General features: G+C 33.9%; 2 protein-coding genes across 4 annotated transcripts; both read right to left on the reverse strand.

Moving 5' to 3' along the window:
- Positions 1-170: 170 nt before the first annotated feature.
- On the reverse strand, positions 171-6,634 carry LOC104894715 (casein kinase 1-like protein 10). The gene is made up of 14 exons (XM_010681009.4): positions 5,943-6,634; positions 5,810-5,850; positions 5,198-5,267; positions 4,119-4,267; positions 3,946-4,041; positions 3,195-3,265; positions 2,938-2,999; positions 2,783-2,846; positions 2,586-2,670; positions 2,176-2,302; positions 1,921-1,994; positions 1,774-1,846; positions 1,399-1,523; positions 171-727 (listed from the first exon to the last, which is right to left on the reverse strand). The coding sequence occupies exons 1-14, from the start codon at positions 6,016-6,018 to the stop codon at positions 452-454; spliced, it is 1,389 nt and encodes a 462-aa protein (XP_010679311.1). The 5' UTR covers positions 6,019-6,634; the 3' UTR covers positions 171-451.
- Positions 6,635-11,175: 4,541 nt separating this feature from the next.
- On the reverse strand, positions 11,176-20,412 carry LOC104894716 (uncharacterized). Of its 3 annotated transcripts, none has more exons than XM_010681012.3 (15): positions 20,140-20,412; positions 19,527-19,607; positions 19,255-19,442; positions 18,549-18,723; positions 16,688-16,771; positions 15,922-16,163; positions 15,612-15,828; positions 15,301-15,380; positions 13,969-14,053; positions 13,550-13,681; positions 13,330-13,443; positions 13,199-13,246; positions 12,643-12,727; positions 12,278-12,334; positions 11,176-11,670 (listed from the first exon to the last, which is right to left on the reverse strand). In XM_010681012.3, exons 3-15 carry the CDS (start codon positions 19,395-19,397, stop codon positions 11,534-11,536), a joined length of 1,599 nt encoding a protein of 532 aa, XP_010679314.1. In that variant the 5' UTR covers positions 19,398-19,442; positions 19,527-19,607; positions 20,140-20,412; the 3' UTR covers positions 11,176-11,533. The 3 variants fall into 3 exon arrangements, with proteins under 3 accessions (XP_010679314.1, XP_010679315.1, XP_010679312.1); XM_010681013.3 differs by having other exon boundaries at positions 19,516-19,607; XM_010681010.3 differs by having other exon boundaries at positions 19,255-19,607.
- Between the last annotated feature and the right edge of the window lie 1,533 nt (positions 20,413-21,945).

Raw genomic sequence — 21,945 nt, forward strand, 5'->3', positions numbered from 1 at the left:
AAATCCTACTTTCCTACTCCTTGTTGGCCCGAACAGAAATGTATGTAATTTTGGAGGACGATTGTATGATGAAATCTTGAATAAGAGGAAGAATCCACAATGATATTACTCAGAACTAGTTAAAACTCGAGTTTGAAGCTACTCGAGATGCGAACCACATCTTTACACCCTTTTCGAACATAGCAAAAAGCATAAAATTATACATAGCCGATCAATTTTGTAAATACACTTCTCTGTATCTTGAATGTAGCCACGGAAAAATGGATAACACATTAATTTGGTCAAAAAATTCTTAAATCAGGATATAAGAAATTGGGGGTAGATAGAATACCAGTCCATGATGATTAAAAATGGTAGTAATATATAAGTATAGCACCAGATCAAAATCAACAATATGCAATTACCCATTTTGGCTTTGCAAGATTTGACTTACTGAACAAATTACTCCCACCTATTTTCTGAGAGACAGCAATTCGAAGCTACGGATATGGTCATCACGGATCCCTCGTGAAGCAGAAGCACGTGTTCGTGAAGCTGCCCGGGTTTCTGTTCCCTGGTGAAGCCTCTGTACATTTGAGGCGTGGCGGTGAACCCCATTAGAGGCAAGTCGAGCTGCACGGCTCTCCCCAAGGTCACCAGAGGAGGTTGGCCTGTTGCTTGAGACAGCTGCAGCTCTTCTAGAAGTGCTGCTAACTCGGGAGAGGTTTGCCTTCTCGGAGTCTCTTTGCTAGAATTTGCAAAGCAGAAGTTACTTAGATAATCCTATTTGGAATTACTCGAAAGTGAAATGTAAACTATGATTATGCAGCATGAAGGTACATGTTTGTGCACTGAAATTAAGCAATCTTCAAAACTTATTCTCAATAACTACAGCAAGTGGAACCTGTAAAGCAGCACAGATAACATTCGGAATGGAATAAGACATGAATGATGAAAGGCCCAGGCCCATGCCCATGTGATAATCAAGGAATTTTTGGATAAAGGAACCAGCTACAATACTACATTACTATGATCAAAGAAGTACAGCAGTGTTAATAGAGGATCATGGAGTTTAAATATTGAAAGGTCCTTGTGAAATTTGAAGATTCGAAGGTCCAGCACATCTAACTAACACAAGGCAATCGTGCAGCAGATTGGATTGTTAATCCAGGATATCTAGTTTCATCCCTCGTGTTAATTAATAATAGAAATAGCCCGATTCGCATCTCGATCCTGTGATTGGACTCATTAGGTATTCCCCTCGACACTTGAGAGGAAGGTATCCTGATGTACTCTATCTACTTGTCTTTATAAGAGATATTAATTAGTTCTTTTTATAAAAAAAACAGTTTGCCAGCAATTGCACTGAAAAAATATAGACCACCGATCACAGATAGAAAGAACTACTAAAAAATTTACCATGTCTCGGGATGTAGTTACATCTTGTGAGGTCCTTTGCTTGGACTGATCACCAGAGCCTAAAGCATTTCGCCGGGAAATAGCCTCTACTGCACCGGTAAGTCTATCCCGAAGCTCACGCCCTACTGAAAGACATAATATGAAGTGAGAATCAGCCATCAAGGGAGTAGCTGGGTCTACATATATATTATTACAGAAGATACTCAAATCAAGACGACTTTGTAATATGGATTTGGCCGAGGATCATACTGAAGAAGATACCAGAGGACCAAGAAAAAAAATCTGATTCTTACATCTGGTCCATCAACAGTTAACTCTATGCTTGAATTAAAATAATGTTGACTGCACAAGAAAAGGACAGGAGAGCACACAAACCTGAGGGTCTCTCTGGTCTTTCTGGTCTTTCCGCAGATGGTCCTCCATTTACAGCTGGCTTCGGACCAGGATACTGGAAAACACAATAAGTTAGGCTACAAAAAAAGGTAGTAACTAATTATTCCACAAAAACAAAGAAAAACTAACCCGTGTTCTAGAGCTACCACCAACTTGGGGATACTTCATTATTGTCCAGTCAAATACATAGTCGAACTGATAACCTATGCAAAGGTCATAATTAAAATTTCATTCATGCTAATGTGTTGCTAGTAAATCAATTTCTCAAGAGAATCACAGACTATATAGCAGAGAGAGCTTAAACACTATAGATCAATGTACAACATCAAATCTGAAAAAAAAAACTCTCAAATGATAAAGATGAGAATTTTTCACGACAATTACCTTCTCGAATAAATAGGTCCCTGAAAAGTCTTTTCAGATACGCATAATCGGGCTTATCTTCAAAGCGTAATGATCTGCAGTAGTGGAAATATGATACAAACTCTGACGGATATGATTTGCAAAGAACCTGTTGAACACATATCCTAGTTAGATGTGGTAATCTTTCCAGTTTTCAAAAAGTAGCATGCAAAGTAAGAAGTTAATGGAAATATATAATTTTTTTTTGAAGTAACAAGCAATTGATAAATAAATTGAAGAAAGGTGAAAACCACCACAACAGATGTCACACCCAATAGGCATCAGGTAAGAGAACGCTTGAAGGTATAGGCATGGTATTTTTGAGGATCACGGCTTCAAGATACCAATTATATATTAAACATCAAATATAAGGTCGAGAAATGCCATAGTACCTCAATGGGAGTCATCATCTTCTTTTCACTGATTTTATCATATTTCTGCTTTTTGGTATTTGCTTTTAGCCCTTGCCAAGGAAGGCTGACATAGATAAAACCACAGATAAACATCTTATAAACAAATAAAGATAGCGAACAAAAGGTCCCTAGATGACAAACAAAGAGGCAAAATATAAAAATAAAAAAAGCAGTACCTTCCTCTAAGGAAATACATAAGAACATAACCAAGAGATTCAAGATCATCCCTTCTACTTTGTTCTGCAAAACAATCAGATGAAGTCAGATTCCGTGCAAGCTGACAAAGTGGCCCATGACTCGGTGGCACAAAATTTATACACCAGCTACTAACCAATTCCAAGATGAGTATTGACACTTGCATAGCGTGCTGTACCAGTCAGGCTTTTGTTCTCCCTGAAACAGCATAGGATATTATTTAGCTATGAAAGCGAAGACAAAGAACAACCTAAAGGGGAGGGAGGTAAACACACAAAGCCCTCAAAAGACGTTGATTTAAATGGATGGGACCAAGAAGGCAACTAGATAAACAAAATTCAAAGACGAAGGACATATGTACAATAAAAGAGGATAGACCATTCCATTGATTACCTGTAAGGTATGTGCTTATGAGTTTGCAGGTCCCTGTACTTCTTAGCTAACCCATAATCAATAATGTACACCTACATCAGGATAGACATGGCAGCATGTTAGCTCCCTGTTCTTGTAAAAAGACATGTAAACTTTTCAAAGAAGTTGACAGTCTCTTAGCTCTCAGTTCAAACAACAGAAAGCCTACTCAATAGATCTGCAAGTTCTCTTAGCAAATGTTCTTTTTCTCCAAAATATTATATCACGAATTATCTTTCGGCTCATGTCACGGAAAAAGCTGTTTAGAATCTCATTAGTCATGCATTATCTTGAGATGAGAAGCGTGTTAATTGCTGCACAATCAATTTCCCTTTCCTCCAAAATTAGTACCCCGGAGCATCATATATTTGCACAAAAGAAGGATTATCTACTCAATTCATAACCTGACACTGTAATTTACTCCTTTTCTCACTTTTAAGGGGCTAATAATCTCCCATGTTACAATATCAAATTAATATAATAAGCGCTATTAATAACCCTAGCATGTAACTTCAAAGCCAAACTTGCATCCTCCAATTATTCAGATGCAATAATCACTTCGATGCCAGTCTACTTTGAGCACTTCCATTTGCCCTCCTAAAGTCTTCTCCAAATTTGATCTTTCCATACAAGACAAGTTAACAATCTAAGGGTAAAAAAACTTATTTCGTTTTTATCTGACCACACCACAATACAAGACAAATTAGCATCAAAATATTAAACTAAAAACTACCTGATTTGCTTTGCGACCAAGTCCCATTAAAAAATTATCAGGTTTTATGTCACGGTGAAGGAAGCCTCTTGAGTGCATGTACTCAACTCTGTTGATCTGAAAACAAAGAAAAGATTAAAACATCATTACAAGCTCCAGAACAGGATGTACAACAAGAATTTGAAGATACTTACTAATTGGTCAGCAAGCATTAGCACTGTCTTCAGTGACAACTTCCGGCTGCAGTAGTTGAATAGGTCTTCCAAACTCGGTCCCAGAAGATCAATTACCATGACATTATGTTCACCTTCAACTCCAAACCATTTAAGATGGGGAACTCCAGCTTCAACAACAAAAAAAATGTTCAGACAAGAGTTGTCTTGAAAGTCCAGGCTTAAATTTCTTGCAGGCAGTACAATTGATTCAGCATCCCTATGCACAAGTTTAGGAAATAAAGAACTGTGGCAACCTTATACCGCGAAACAGAGGTTCACTTGGAGGCCTTGATGCCTCAGGGGCATCTGAGAATATATATATTTTATGAGCATGGTTAAACGCTGAAAAATGTTTGTAACCAAACAAGAGAGAGGAAGCAAAGTGCGGCCACATAAGGGATTACCAAAATGCTTTTACACTCTCTTGTATGGTGACAAACATGTTACTGTGTTTAGTGTTTTCCACATATTATCTAGTCATGTTAGAAAGTGTAGGGTACATCACTCTATAATAGTTGTTTTAGAATACAAAAAGGCCAGGAACCATAAAAAGGAAGTTATTTGTCAGTGGGGAAAGGCTAGAAAGTTCGAGGCACGAAACATATGATATTGCATTGACTTCATATCCTTCACCCTAAGCATTGAATGGCAAATGTCAAACATAGCCTGTCACAGCAAATTGACCTTGGAAGATAAGCAGATGTATGATGCATTACACAGAATATAGAAGGTAAACATTACTGGAGTAGGGTAGAAAATTAAAGGACCTATTAGGTTCATCAACTAAGCCACTAAATCATCCAATTTCAGAAGGCATATAACCTTGCTTTTCCTCAGTGTATAACTGTGTTTAACTTTGAGAAAGATAATTCCTATTTCCAACAAAGACCACATATAAACCATAAAGAAAGAGAATCTTCCCGGAACAAAGAAAACTAGCTGAATGCAAACAGTTGAACTTTGGACTTCCTACATCACTGATTAACGGTGGATAATCATACATACTCAAAAAGGAAAACAAAGCTACTGAAATCCAAATTGGAGTATAAAGAGCTTACTTCCTCCTTGAAGCAGCATATACAACTTTGATTCATAGTGTAATTGGGGATGTTTGGTCTTCACAGATTCCTGCAATAACAACGTCAATAACAATTATTTCATGGGATAAGAGAAATATACAACTTCACTAATCATTTTGGCCACATACAACCAATGCCAGCTGCCAAAGAACAACACAGCAAGCAAGCAATCAAACAAGCAAGTTTCATTCTTTTGTCACAAATACAAAAAAAGGTACAATGAAAGATCCAACAAAATGAATATATATACACACACACACGCAGACGTGCACTACATTCCCTATAACAACTTTGAGTTCAAATGAGGCTCCTTTGCCATGATATGCATGAACTAGTAATGCAGACAATAGCATAAGTCATATGTGATACATCTCCATCTAGATAAAATGAAGCCAGGACAACATGTAAAAGAAACATACAGTCAATTTTAAACAAAACTACCAAAAAAAAAAACATTCTTTTTCAACATCCTCCAATCTAAACACACATTTATCAAGCACTAAATAAACAAGCAATGATTTTTAGATATACAAGTCAACTACTCTATTTCAACTTTCAGATAGAAAAAACAATCCCAGAAAAAGATCATACCATTTTAACAGCCACTTCCTCACCAGTTTGAATATTGACCCCTGGATCAATCAATCAAACAAACAAACTCATCAAAATTTGGTCAACCACCATATTTCTGAAACAAACTTAAAAAATCAATCCAAAAATTTACCTAAATACAGCTCTCCAAATGATCCACTCCCAATTTTTCTCCCCATCTTGAACTTCCCACCAATTACCTGATCCATCTTTTACCCCTTTTTTTTTTCCAATCTACTGCACCCCCAAAAACCAACAAAAAATAATCTGATGGGGTTTCAGATTTACCCCCAACTCAACCAAAAGTCAAAATCTTTAGCTCTTAAATCCCAGAATTGATCAGAAAATAAGCTCAATGTACGAAGAAAATTTCCCCCAAAATAAAAAAAAAATTAATCCAATTTGCAGAACTTTGCTGTACAATAAACTAACTAACTACCCATTTACATAAAATCAATTATCAAAAAAAAAAATCTTCTGGGCTCGCTCAAATCAAAGTTGGGTGCACATCAAGATTGGGAAAAACCCTAAATCTTCCACCTTTAAAAGAAGAGAAAAATAAAATAAAATTGGGAAAAAAACTGGAACCCTAATCAGGAAAAAGGGAATTGATTATACGTTGTTCATGCAGTACATGAAAAGACCATCTATAACGATAATAATCATTGGAAAATAAAATTACCACATTTTTGTGTGTTTTAGAGAGATAGGGATAGAGAGAGAAAGAGAGGAAGAAGAAGAAGAGGAGGAGGAGAGAGAAAGAGAGAGACAGAGAGCAGAAAAAGACAGAGGGAGACAGAAAGAGAATGGGGGTAGAAAATTAACCGAAATTATGACCAGTACTACAGCAAAAAAGGATGAAAAGGATGTATGTTTTTCTAAAAAAATTTCTCTATCACAAAGCTTTTTTCTATCAAAAAGTTCTTTTTCTATCAAAAATTCTTTCTATTCATTTCTTTTTTTGTATAAGGGATTTTTTTTATAAGTGATTACGTCCGATCCTGTTCAACTTATTTTAACTTATCTAAAATCATACTCCCTCCATTTCTAAATAAGTGTAACACTTCTTGTTTTCACGTTTGTCAATACATTATTTTAACCATTAATATCGTCAATTATCAATAAAGAAAAATTATAAAAAGTTGATATTAAAAAAATTCATATTCGGACGAATCTAACAATATTCCACATAACTATGTTTTTCCTAAAATGTAAATCACCAAAACTAATTAAAGTTTAAACTCTTTTAAAGTTTAAACTCTAAAGAGTAGTAAACACTATGCAAATGTTGCACTTATTTAGAAACGGTAAAATATAAGGTAAGATAAGATTAGATAATATCAGATAAGATAAGATTAAATCGAATAAAATAAGATCCGATAAAATAAAATAAGTTGAATAAGTGACCTAAGTATTGCTTTTACCACCCTAATTTTATATGCACGTTTCTATATATATGCATGTTCAGCAAATCTTTCTCCTCTACTGATCACAACAAAATCACCGCACCTCTTCCACAAATACCATATTCACTTCCTTACTTGCACTTGCAAAAAGTGTGTTACTGATGCCGGACTAAAGTGAAAGGATATAAGTTGTCATGTTGGCAAGAGAAGGAGGATGTGTTATTAGGCCTGTAAGTTTGTTTCTTATAATTTCATTGGAAAACCCAAAAACATCTAGAAAAGACTTTTTTTTTACGTTTTGTGTATCTTGTTAGAAAATAAGATCGGAATTGTAGTTGTCCATCTTGTGCTCGTTTCGTTCTCCGACTACTAAGTACTAAGTAAGGAGGGAAATGTGTAGAAAGTGGGAGCGAAAATATTGTATGTCTTAATAGGTCGATAAATAACAAGTCTTTTTTTTAATAAAAAGTTAATTATTAAGATATTATTCAACTCGTTATCGAATTGTTGCGTGTTTTTATTTAGGGTAGTATTCTAATTTGTACTTATATTGTCTATATGATATTAAATATGATTAGAGCATGTCTATAAAAAAATAAGGTCGATGGGAATGGGATGGATGCAATTTAAAATTCACACTTATCCCCATCTCACCACTACCAATTAAAATTTGGAGTATGTTTGGCAAATTTAGTTAAGAATGATAAGTTTGTACCAACTAATGAGAAGTTGAAAAGAAAAGTATTACTTTGTGTTTGGCAAAGTTTGCTAAATTTAATAGCTTGGTTATAATTAGGAAATTGAAACCATATTTGTAAGTAACTTTTTTTTTTACAAGAATTGAGAGTAGGTATCTTAAAAGCAAAAAAAAAAAAAAAAAAACAGTTAGGAGGTAGCTCGAGCATCTAAGATAAGTATATGCATTGGTTAAACTTCACTAATATTGGATGAAATTTTCCTCCTAATTACGAAGTATTATATTTTGATGCTTTTAATTATTAACCGACTCGAAATTTTTTAAACTTTTGAATTTTATCAACATCCATTATAATCAATAAAAACAAATTCACTTTAATCTTATAATTACGACAAATAAGTTTGATCATTAATATCATATAATAGTAAAAGGTATATTGAATAGATTTAGTAGTAATTTTATACAATAACATTTGTATTTATATATAGTTGAAATTTATGGCAAAGTATATGAAGTATGTGATTCCCCTAAATAAAAAATGAAGTATGTGATTGGTACAATCTTTCTCTTATCTTCTTTATGAGTTACATCATTGTTATCTACTACTCCCGCTTTTCATAATATAGTGCTTGTTTCATTTTAGGTGAGTCAAATTTTTAAAATTTTGACCAAATAATATTCTCATTAATATATACAAGAAAACATACTTAGGTGGAATCTTGTTAGATTCGCCTCAATATGTAGTTTCATAATATCAATTTTTTATATTTTTTTATTAATAAGGAATTGAAGATATCAAAGGTCAAAAGTCTGTCTTGAAGACCGTGTAACAAAGAAACAAACATTATATTATGAGACGGAGGGAGTAATTCATTAAAAAAATTAAAATTTATTTTTTTATGATCAAAAATAGAAATGCTTGACTATAAAAATTCACTACTATAAATATCTAATCATTATTATATGGGATATATATATATATATATATATATATATATATATATATATATATATATATATATAATTTTTTGTCTACTCTTTTTTACAGTATATTGTGTGTGGGGAAGAAGACCATCAAATCGATTAATGGATTTTATAACCTTTTATACCTACTTGTGAGTTGTGAGTCACATCATTATAACTACATTTCTTTAGAATTTAGCAAAGAATATCAATAAAAATAGGTATCAAGATGAATCTACTAAAAGGATGGGAGTGGGTGGTCCAAAATTAGACCTATTCCAACATAATTGATGGGTCGTAGTAATTCCCTCAAACACCACCTTACAAAATTTCGTATGGCAGATTTTCTACTTTTCTTCATGATGTATGTGTAAGTGTATCCCCTCACGTTTTAAGATATATTTCATCCGTTTCATTTTAATCTACACACTTATACTTTTTACATATGTCAATGTAAAACTTTGAAAACATATATTTTTAGATTTGTATTTGTAAAAATTATAAAAAGTACATATTAAAAAAATACATATTATGATGAATCTAACAAGATCCCGCATAACTATATGTTCATCTGCGTATAAATCACAAATGATGATCAAAGTGAAATTTGTGAATAGTGTAAACAACCAAGGAATGATAAGATTAGTAATCACTCATAAAACCATTATATTGAATAGTGATCAAGTGTGTACAAGTTGATGTTAATCCGACAAAATAATAGAAATCAAAAGATCCTATTCTAAGATTTTATGATTAGGATTGAAACTTGTTTTTTTTATCCATATGAACCACGAAAACAGTATAAAATACAAAGTATTTTAAAGAAAGAGAGGGGGTTAAGGTCGAAACTTGTTAATTGCAAAGATCAAATACAAATATACAATAGCTACTTGGTCAATTAATCTTTTGCTTTGTGGTGAGACAACTTGTAATTTGGGATATCACATCATTATTAATTATTATCATACGAGATTAATAACATTTTTTGGACATTATTAATACGAGGAGGCCGCAACTTTTCAACAATATGGTTGTACTAGTCTCTCAGCAGTCTTTGAAGAATTCTACAAATAGCAAGTCAATAACATCCTACTTTTTTTATGAAAAATAATTCAGATACACAATATGTTTTAAATTTGTACACTTCTTTTTCAATTTTAATGACATTTTTTTAAAAGTTAACTGATGATTTTGGACATTTTTGACAACATATTGTTAGGAATATATTAGAGATCTAAGTGATTCAAAACTACAATATATATGAATAGTGATATTCAGTAGCTCTATTCTATAAGGCAACGCATGGAGGACACCAAAAAATAGAAAAAGGAAAAAGAAAAGAAAAGAAGATAATTAACTGTTTCATTTGAATGAAAAAAGGGGGGAAATTAGGACATTTAAAATATCAGTTTTTTGACAAAACAAAATGTAAAGACAATTATTCTACCCAATTAATTTTATTTTCTACTTCATTTGTTATCACACGTTATCGCACGCATTACGTGCATGTAAGACTAGTATTAATTTAAGATAACAGTCAAGGATTGAAATATAAATTATAAATATTGGCTTGTTTGTGGTAGATGTCGCTTTCATGTTGTTTTTAAACTCTTTTTTTCAATTTTAATCATATTTTTTAAAAATAACATGATTTTGGAACTTTTTCGCAAAATATTCTCAGGAATATATTTGAGATTAGTTGATTGAGAACTATAGTAATGTAAATAGTGATATTCAGTAAATTAATTTGAGATAATGTTCAAGGTTGAAATATAACATATTGAATTTGGGAGTAGATGTAGCTTTTCATAATGTTTGAGTAATAGAAAAACAAGTTTTACGATTTAACCATGTGAAGCTTGATTAGTAGTAAGTTTTATATCTCCCAAATTCTACAAGGGTACTTAACAAATGGAGATTTGGGGACTGATCTCCCAGCTTATTTTTAATTCAGTTCAGTTCTGGACAATACTTTTACTCTCACATATCACTAGTCATTTCAGTTCAACTGTTTTATGCCGAAGAGAACAGGCCCTTAGTTACTTTTAACCCATTTTCAAGTCCCACTAGGCCTTTCGCTTGTCACCACATTCATACCCATCTTTCACATACTTTTCCCATCTGGAAATAACATATCATTATACATGTACAGTACAAGATACATTTTTGCAGCTTTAATCTTGTGTGCTCAGCATACATGCCTATAAAACAATGTTAATGTGGTAACAAGAAACCAGAACTTTGTCACAACTTCATCTGTCACATAAACTATCTCAGAAAAGGAGATATGAATCAGAAAATTTAAAAGAAATATAATATTTCATTAACCAAGGTAAACCCAAGTGCATAACACTAATACATTTGTACAAGATACATTTTTGCAGCTTTGACAGTAAAAGGATTGAAACAAAAAGAATGGTGGGCATCAGCCATCAACAAATAGTATTCACTTTACACTTTGGTTTGGTTACTTTGGGGGAAATTTTACAGTAATGGAAATGGAATCAGTCGAACGAGGTCGAAAATTAGTTTATAAAACAATTTTTCCTACACCTTTTACTGTATTCCATATGCTTTAATGCAACAAGGAATATCATAAACTGACCAGACCTATCATTGGTCAGGATTTCCTTGGCCACCTAATGTTTGAAGAAGTATTTATGAGTATTTTGATGGTGGAGAATCAGTTTGAGTCTGAGAAACTTCTAATTGAGGAGGCAAGAGATTCAAGAAACTTCCTTGAACAGATTGATCACCACTGGTTGCTGCTTCTGATGAATCTGATGAGTCGTCCTCTGAAACGACAGAAGAACATGAGAAAATAAAGAGCTGGATTAATTACTCAAGGGGGTCAATGAGATCCACCAAAAAGATTGAGAGGCAGATAGACCTTCATGTAACTGTCTCAAATGAACAAGAACTCCAGAAAAGTGACCAAATCATATTGGACTACGCAACTGTAACTTTCAATTAGAAAAAGAATATATAAAATAAATGTAACTTTTTCCCTTGAATGTCTCATACAAGTCTTAGGTATACCCAACAAAAGTAACAAGTCATTCTGGTGTTGAAGAAGTAATGTGAGACTGTCTTTTTGCTGTTATTTGATAAGATAAGTGAAGAAGTGACAGGTTTATCCAAAAGCAGCTATTTCACCACTCTGTGTAATGTGAGAAAAACTGGAGGGAAAGGACATTAATAGAAAAAGGACGGTATAGAGAAACTAGGTCTACATGCTCTTCTAATCAGGCAGGGCAGGGTAAGCCAGCAATACTATAAATCATAAATGGAATTTCACGACATCAAGGATCTCAGCCAAGACCCGATAACTCGATTATGCAAGATGTCAATGTTATCAATGAGATATGAACTCAATATAGAGTTCCAGTTGTACAAGCTTACCGAAGAGTGACTTAATTGACGGCCTCTTAGACTTGCTGTCTTTCTTCTTCAATTCAGCTGCAAGTAGTCACCATTATACCAATATCATGAGTCATTTTTAAAATGAAAATTTTAGATAATGCATTAGAATATTGTGCGAAAAGCACACTAGGACAATGATTGAGGGCCACAAATGTTTATTCTAGGACACGGAAAAAGTACAACATTGCATACAAGTAAGTGTTGAGGCACCTCAAATTCTTTACATTCCTTTCTCAGGAGAGTCAGATTTATACAATCTCAGTCAGTCGCTCAAACAAAATCAAAATGCAAAACACAGACAAATGCTAAAGCGCAAAGCAGGAGAGGAGCAAAAGCAGTAATACCAATGCCTGGCACTTGATAATCATTCACAATTTCAAAGTTCTTGTAAGTGTAGCCCACAAAATTCAGGTCCTTGGATGAAAGCATCTGTACGAAGACATATCCAGAAGGAGAGAAAAATTAGACAGCGAAACAGGAAAAGGGGTTAAAAAAAAGGAAACAAACACCACAATTTCTTAAAGACAGCAAAAGGAAGAAATGCATAAAATTTGAAAAACGGATAAATTGAAGAAAGATAGTCACTTATTACGATAACTATGTGAGGGAGGATACAGCAGAGTAGCAGACGATATATTTTATTCGACCTTGTTTAGATAACTGTACAAACCCAAAGTAGTCGAGCTAATTATATGCTTATATTATGTCATAACTGAGGCAAACAGAGCAAGAATGTAATTTTTAGACTGCATATAGACTTATGATATAGACCAAACCAAAAACAAAAATTATCTGTTTGTCCATGGTTTTAAGAATGGATTTGAATCCCTGGAGGCTAATATGAGATCTAAAGCACCAAAACAAAAATGATGACTTTAAGTATAACCCATTTTACAATACCTTTCTCCATGGACCTGTCTTTGATGATGATTGAGATTGAAAGTCAGCCTGCATATGTATCAAATACTGTAAGTCTAACAATAATGAAAAAGATGCAGATTATCAGCAACACGACATAGAGGTGAGAGTACCTCATCAAACTTCTCAAAATTCTGTGTGTCTAACTCATCGTTAACCTCAGGGATAAAAGCAGCTTCCATTTGGTATATCCTCTGCCAATCAATATCACCAAACCATGGATGAACCTGAAATTATGATATATTTAGATATATAAGAAAATTGTTAGCTCCTTATTCTTTGGCAAATTTTTAAGTTCCAAAAGAACTAAGAACAGGACAGACCATACAACACCTTTATTTCATCTGCACCATTTGACCCAAGTCTCTGATTAACGTTGCACAACAGTTTACTAATGAGATCTTTTGCTTCTGGAGATATCTTTGCTTCCTCAGGAAACTTTAGATGAGTTCTCCAATTCACTATCTGCAAAATTTGGAAGCAGGGAAAACTTCTTAAACCATTGATCAACTTCTGGCATGTACAATCTAATTTATATACAAGTTTACAGCAAAACCTATCAGGAAAGCTAAGGGGAAAAAAGAACAAGCTTTACCTTCCAGCTAGTATATCACACACCTAATGCTGCAATGTATGCACACCAACAACAACAAAATATAAAAAAGAAAACCGATGCATATTATGCAACTGGGACTTGGACTTAAGATAGCTTAAAATTAAAAAGTAGATAAATGAGTGTATTCAGTATTTACCTTCCTACATGTTGTCATGGGGTCATCTGAGTAAAAAGGTGGATATCCTACAAGCATTTCAAACATTATTGCCCCGAGTGACCACCTGTAACCATAACGGTACATCACACAATCAACAGTAAGTTAAAAAACAAATTGTAGTATAAGTTGCCAGAAACAAGGGCATGTGACCATAAGTAGGAAAATATCCTTAAAATGAGCAATGATGCCAGAAGTTTTTGCATGACATTCCATAAGCACAGAATCTTTTCTTTTGCCTCGGTAATGCTATATGTTTGATGGTCTTAGAAGGAGAGTAGGGAAGTTCAGCCATCGTAAGAGTTTTTAATAAATATTATGCCTGAACTTCATGAATTTCTTCTTTTTGTCTCCCCCCCCCCCCTTAAATCATGGAGGGGTTAAATTCAGCCCCTTTCTTCCACTGAACTCCTTATGGTACCATAAAAATATACATTGCCAAGTAATAGACAAGCCAGTAGGAACCAAGATCATTAAGTCAATCCCATATAAACAAATGACTAGATATACATAGCTACATAGGAATTCAAGAGGCCCAACAGAGTCTTACAAGCATTTAAAGATAGATCCTTTTAGTACAGTAGATCTTATGTAAATGGGCTTATGGTGAAACTGGGATGACTTCTTATCAGACATAGGGTGCACTTTTTGTCATAAACCAGTTAAAGTGTCAAACGGAAGGGTAGCATGGGAGATAGCAGGACTTTGTTAGAAAGTAGCTTGAGGAATAGGGCAGAAAATTAGTTAAAGATTTAATGACAAGAGAGTTCGGAAAGATGATTTAAGTGCAAATAGGTTTATGGAAAAACAAAAGCGAAACAACACTACAATCATTTAGTGAGCTCTCAGCCTCCCACATATCGTAATCCCTTTCAGGCTTCAGCTGCATGTTTCCAGGATATTACCAATTATTTTCAAACAAAAAGCCTTCATTCTTCAGCCAAATTAGCATATGATGTTTTTGTTTTTTGATGGAAAAGTTATTGACACAACTTATTAGAATTTTTATAGTTTAAAATTTGGCATTTCTAGAAATCTTACACAGTATTAGTAACTTATCTGCTCAACAGAAAGCAGAAAAAAAAAGTCAGTCAAATGAAGGAGATAATAATGTCAATTAACAAACCAGTAGCCAACTAGCTGAAAAAGGAGGTATACTTATATCCTATCAACATAGATTATAATCCAGATTCAATTTGTACACTTTATTCAGCACCCGCAAGTTTTTGATGAAGCAAGATAGGTTAGGAGCCTAGAATTCAAATCAGTTACCACACTAAACTTGCCAACAGGAGAGCTACTTAAATCACTCACCAATCACATTCCATTCCGTAACCCTTCTTCAATAAAACTTCTGGCGCAATATAATCTGGTGTACCAACAGTAGAATAAGCCTGCATGTCACCAATACACCTGCATTATAAGATTGTGCCCTAGCCAGCAAAAAGAATCATAACATATTGCACATTATTTAACAGTGAACTAATGAAAAGTTTCATGCATGACTCCCGGGCAACAGATAGATAAAGCATTTATGAGTAACACTTCAAACAAATAATAAGCAACCTTCGAACAACTTGTCAAAAAAAAAAAAAAAACTTCCAAAAAGAACATAATGAACATACAAGCATTCGTCGATTCTTCTGCCAGTTTTGAAGTTGCTCTTGCTGCGTACGCCTTGGTTTTGTAGAACCATCATCAGTTGGTGAACCTCCATTTCCACTCTGAACTTCAAAATCTTTTTCTTCAAGGGTACTACAGTCTAATGGTTTACAAAGTCCAAAGTCCGACAGTCTTAAGTGCCCAAATCTATCAAGCAGCAAGTTATCAGGTTTAATGTCTCTGCAAAATAAACATGAAGGTCAATCAGTTATGAGCCACTTCAGATCATTACACTAATCAAATAACTCCACATTACATATGTTAGTCACAAACCTATGAATGTAGTTATGTTTATGGATAGATTCAACAGCCAAAACAGTCTCTGCAATGTAAAATCTTGCCTCATCCTCTGTCAATGTATCCTTCCTCATGAGTAAAGTCATCATATCCCCACCAGGAAGATACTCCATGATCAGATACAAATATTCCTCATCTTGAAATGAACAATAAAGCTTCACAATGCAATTGCTGTCAACTTCTGCAAGAAGATTCCTTTCAGCTTTTACATGCTCAACCTACAATTAAAAGAGAATTGGCAGTGAAAACAATGGAAATACAAGACATGCATGAAATTTTCCTGGCTAATAGATTAGTTTATGACATTAATAAGAAAAATATATATCTCGCTTTTAAAGATGGATAATTAGGGGTGCCTCCAACATTTCTTTAGATGTACCATGATGGCTTGAATTTTGCTCATAATAGATCTGTCTAATAGTATCCCTCAGAATGTATTTCGGCGACGGTAAGGCAATCATGCCAAGATCTCTTCCCTTAATGGTTTTTCAGAAGCATAGAAAACCATCTAGATGGACTAGATCTGTTCTCTACTATTATATTTGGAATGGAAATAAATGGAAATATACATTCATGAACCAGCTCCTCCCTTTCCCCAAGAAAACCATCAATGTAATCCTATGTCTTACAATACTCAAACTGCCACATACATAGCCTTGCCCATGAAGCTGCAAAAATTCTACACAAGTAAACTAAGAGAAATTGGTATTGGTAGAGAGAATACAAGTAGAGATGGGTGTACCTGCCCTCGTCGAAGCATCTCTGACTTTTTGAGCTTCTTCATAGCATATACACTACCTGTTGTCTTTTCCCTACAAACTCTAACCTGTCACATAAAATTTTGATCAATAAACAGTTACAAGGGCCTCTGCTAACACAAGATTCATGCAATAATAGATATAAGTATCGCAGAAATGCCCAAAAAAAACAATCACACAAGAGAGTTCTTCAATATAACATAAAAGAGTTGTAATAAAATAACAAAACCAAAAGCTTTATCATCAGTAACCAGCAAAAGAACAACTATAAGGAATGGCCCAGAAGTCCATCAATAGACAAGGCAAAATATAAAAGGACTCCAATCTCCCACTACATCAGAAAGGAGCACATTTCGGAACGCCCTTTGAGCGCAAGCCTAAAAAGAAGCTATATGACCACTCAGTCCAGTAAAGTATGGAATAAAAACTCCAAACAAGATGACCAAATAAAATATCCTGCCACAAATCTTATGGCCCTTTCACCAACTGAACTTCATGTGATGAATCTGAAGATGATCCAAAAGCCTAGAAGAGGCAATACAATCAATCCCAACAATACCAAATAAACTCTTCCAAAGTAACAAGGGCACAAGACAATGCAAAAGCAGATGATTCCCTGTCTCCTTACTAGTAAGACATAGTACATACAGGAGCCTTGTATGGTTTCCAGACCTGTAATTTTTCAGAAGTATTGAGCTTTCTTGAATTGGCAACCTAAACAAGAAACTTTCACCTGCTTTTAAACCTCAGCCTTCGAGATAAAATTATTAACAAGGAAAGAGTGAAATATTGGCGATTTCAGAAGATAATTAGTAAATGAACATCAGGGGGGAAGGAAAAAAAAGAGCATCCCAAAGAATCTGCCAGCCACAACCTACCCTGGGAATCTGACAAAACGACAGAATGAAGGACTGCAAATAAGTTAGTAAGCTCCCCTGACTCCCAATAATGAGGATCCCTCCTAAAACAAAAATTCCAGGAAAGCTATCACCATTCTTCACCCAAAAGAAATAGATATATGTAAGATGAGCAACCAATGTATAAAGAGAGGGGGTTTAGTTACTGGAAGATTGTCCCCAACCCAATAAACCTCCCAAAAACAATGTGCTCACCATTGCCCACCTTGTATTTGACAGGCGGAAGAAAAGAGAGAGAAAAAGTTTGAAAAACAAACTTCCAATGGTTAGTTTATGGAACCTGCAACCCGGTTAGCGCATCCCATTCTTTTAGATGAAGGCCATATCTATTCGGAATTACTTTGTGCAAAAGATAACCAACCTCTAGCAGAAAACACCACAACCACAACCACAACCAACTTCCAGGGTTTTTCCGTAAGACCCTTGTCTGTAGGACCTACTTAAACATATCTCTATTCCTCAAACGAATATAATCCTCTTCTACAGAAATGTTACCAGCTTTACATAGCTCCAACTCCAATCCAGACGGTCTATTTAGAACAGAAATTAAACTACCCTTCATAGAGTGAAAGCATAGGAGTGAGCAGATCCCCATCTGCAACAGGTTTGCATAGGAAGAGGGAACTTTGCACAGCAGGATATCTATCATCTTAGTGGTGTTGCAAAGGATGTTCCTATTTGGTGGAAAATAAGAGCACTTACTCTAAAGAAGTTAATACTGAGTTGCCAAGAAACTTGTTGCAATGACTGAAAAGTTTTCTACTGCGATCTGCAGACATAACATGAAGGTCCATGCCAAGGGACTGAGATGCCAACAAAACATGAGCTTTTATACCATACATACAACTAATACTTGTGCCCAACAAGGCCATCAAACAATGCAGGAGCAGAGCAACCATGTTTATCAAACAGGTTTAGAATTACGTACCTCACCAAATGCACCCTTTCCAATCATTGTCAATAGCTCAAAATCATCAGCACCCATTTTATGCCTTTGAAGGCGCATGTACTCAGTCTCTTTCTTCTCCAAAAATTTTAATAGGTTGTTCTGATCTTCCTCAGACACATCAGCATCAGCCAACTTCCTTTCTAATACGCTACGACTGTTCACAAGTAGGAACTGGTATAAGTCAAGTGACTTTAGATTACATTTCACATAATTAAATTAACAAAGCAATATATGAAGGTTGTTTATAAAAGGAAAACTTCAAACATTAATTTCTAACGTCACGCCATTCATCAATTTTGGCAAACTAGAAGCAAAAACAACAATGCCAAAGCCTTAACCCCAGTAGGATCGGATAGGCTGAGTGACGCATTTACATGAGTCACATAAGATTTCTGGAAGATATTGTTGTTCTCTCTGTGAAATGAATGTCTCACTGTTGTATGTAGTAGCTTAAGTAAAAGGCAATGAACTATATTGCTTGAACAAACTCAAGATTTTGATCACTCACTAAAGTCAACATTTCTCTCAAATTTAAATGTTTGATTTCCAAGTAATAAATCAACAAATATATCACATATTATCAAAGTTCAAAAGCATAACATTTCTTTCAAATTTAAATGTTTGATTTCCAAGTAATAAATCAACATATATATATATCACATATTATCAAAGTTCAAAAGTATACCGCTCCTTCCTCTCTTGCAAATTCTTCATTTGCTCCTTGTAATGCTTCTCAATGTATTGCTTCGCTGCTGCAACCCTCTGCTGCGTGACATTCGACGGCGTTTCGTCATCCGATGTTGGCGCAGAGCCCTCCTTTCCCCCCATTCCAGAATCCTTCTTTCTAGATGCAGACCTCAACTTATCGCGTGGCTGAAACTTATGGAACCAACTCTTAGCCGAATCCATACCCCTCACTCTATGAAAAAGATTTTCGACAACCCACCAATAAACTACCTCATCTGCAACTGGTGAAGTGACTCAATCCAATCTTCTTTCTTGCTAAAAAAAAAAGGCAATATCTCACTTTCAACCTCCCTGCAACAGCATTACATAAACAGTTAATATTCGCCAATTTCGATTGCATAAAACCAAAATTCAAACAATGAACTACATATATATATTCTAAAAATCAAACATCAAATAGAGTTACAAGAATTCACTTTCTCATACTAATGTTTCCCATTCACAATCAAAACTTACATTTAATCCCTCTAAAATACAAATTTCACCTCCTCATTGTAATATGCTAAGGGGTCAAAATTTATCAAATTAATTGTAAAAACTAAAATGATCAAGTTTCACTATATCACTAACATTATGATCATAAAAACACGAAACAATATACCTCAACCTAGGGAGAATAAAAGTGATCTAGCACCCGAAAAATTGAAATAAATTCAATAAACACACAATGTAATCAAAATCAAATTGATCATCAATCAATCATTAAATCAATCATTCATATCGACGAAACATTAAAATTAAACGTCGATTTCACAATCAAAACCCTAGAAAATTGAAAAATGAAAAAAAAAGATGGAATTAAATTGGGGAAATTAGACATAACCGTATGAAATTTCGCAGACCGAAGAGTAATAGCAGAGATCGTCGGCCCGCGAAAACCTCAAGAAAAATGAAATGCAGGAAAAAATCAAAATTTAAAAGAAAATTGAAAAAAAAAAATTGAGATGAAGAGAGAGAAAATAAAAGAAGAAGAAGAATAATAAAAAGAGGGATTTCAGAAGAGCGAAGAAATCGGAGAAGACGACCACGAGAGTTTCAGAGGCCTCGTTGCGCGCATGATCTTTCTCTCTCTTTTTATTACTTTCAAGTGAGTATTTATTCTGGTATTTTTTGGGGGGAAAATCTTGGGTTATAAATATAGTTACAATAATATTATTATACACATAATAATAATAATGTATGGGAATGCATTTATTAGAAAATAATAATGTATCATGTGCTAAATTATAATCCCAACTCTTATAATAATTTCAATAATTTAGAATGTATTCTTAAAATTATTTATTGAGAAATTTTTTTGAATGGATGGGATTCAGAATCAATTATTATGTATTGAAAATTAGATCATATAATCAGTTTTCATTTGATATAGTTAATTTGTATGATTTAGATAGTTTTCGTATGATGTAGTCGGTCTTTTTTCTAATATAGTCAGTCTTTGTGTGATAAAGTCGGTTTAAGTGCATAATAAATTATTGTGAACTCGATCCACTCAAGACGTTTTTTGCCGGCTTGAAAAAGTGTTATATGTCAAATTATGATGTGTAGCGTCTCTAGTTTGCTAGATTGGTAAATAAATTGTTAAACTATCAGCCACTTTAATAATTTTAAGAAGAAAACTCTCACATTTATATTATTTTTGAACTGAAATGTAGTTAGGATTTATTATAGGAGGAATTAAATTATGCGAGTCTGCCAAAGGTTGGAACATTAGAATTAATTTTTCGTTATCAGAAATTACACGCAAGTGTCGTTGGGCAAGCATATACCTAAGTTTGCAATTAGAGTTTTGCGCCTATATGTCATTAGATTTTTTTTTTGCTAATGTAATATACTAGGCTTGAACCTAAAACCACATGGATGAAGTAGAAGACTTATATCCATTGAGCTATATAATATTATTCTTTTTTACATTACAAAATTTACATAAACACTTATTTGTTCCTTGAACACTGACATTATTCAAATAAAACCGTATTAATGTCAAAATAATACATGTAAATACCCTCGATCGAGTTATTTTTCCAAGGTTTAATATTGATGTCATCCATATAGAACCTTATTAATGTCATAATAGTAAATATAAGGACATTTATTAATGTCATAATGATACATTTAAGGATCCTCGATATTGTCATCTGTCCAGAAAATAACTAATAAATAATATTAAATGTAGTTTATGCAATCCTAAAAGTTACGAAATTATTATAGAACTAAACAATTAAAATCTATATTTTAAGTTATCTTTATGAAATTATCAAATAATGAAACAAAAAAAGTCTCCTTTGTCTTTTAAATCTTGTGGACACATGTTACCTTGGCCAATGTGGAAAATTATTATGAAGAAAAATTGATTGATTTATAAATTTGGTCGACTATTTATTAGGACAATGCACCATATGTGGGAGATTCGAAGATTTGGGAATCCCACTTAGAAAATGATTTGTGGGAACCTTCTAAGAAGGTAAGTGAGTTAATCATCTAAGGGCATGTTTGGCTTGGCTTTTAACAATATCACATACATACTCCTCAACTTGGTGAATGAATCCAAGCCAAATGCTAAGAATCTATCATTACTTTATTCTTTATTTCTTTCTCAACTTGCTTTAATTTAGTTTAGCAAGATCTT

This window comes from Beta vulgaris, chromosome 5, assembly GCF_026745355.1.
Source record: "Beta vulgaris subsp. vulgaris cultivar EL10 chromosome 5, EL10.2, whole genome shotgun sequence".
Lineage (NCBI taxonomy): Eukaryota > Viridiplantae > Streptophyta > Magnoliopsida > Caryophyllales > Amaranthaceae > Beta > Beta vulgaris.

Bases quoted from the DNA above. Each gene is read 5' to 3' on its own strand.
- LOC104894715 (XM_010681009.4), bottom strand. From the start codon at position 6,018: ATGGATCAGGTAATTGGTGGGAAGTTCAAGATGGGGAGAAAAATTGGG. The intron at 3,266-3,945 runs GTAGTTTTTAGT...ATCCTGATGTAG, and splicing joins TTGGTCGCAAAGCAAATCAG to GTGTACATTATTGATTATGG. The intron at 728-1,398 runs GTAAATTTTTTA...TGCAAATTCTAG, and splicing joins TAACTACATCCCGAGACATG to CAAAGAGACTCCGAGAAGGC.
- LOC104894716 (XM_010681010.3), bottom strand. From the start codon at position 19,478: ATGGATTCGGCTAAGAGTTGGTTCCATAAGTTTCAGCCACGCGATAAG. The intron at 13,444-13,549 runs GTGTTGTATGGT...TCATAATTTCAG, and splicing joins ATGGTGCAGATGAAATAAAG to GTTCATCCATGGTTTGGTGA. The intron at 12,335-12,642 runs GTATTACTGCTT...GACTACTTGCAG, and splicing joins TTATCAAGTGCCAGGCATTG to CTGAATTGAAGAAGAAAGAC.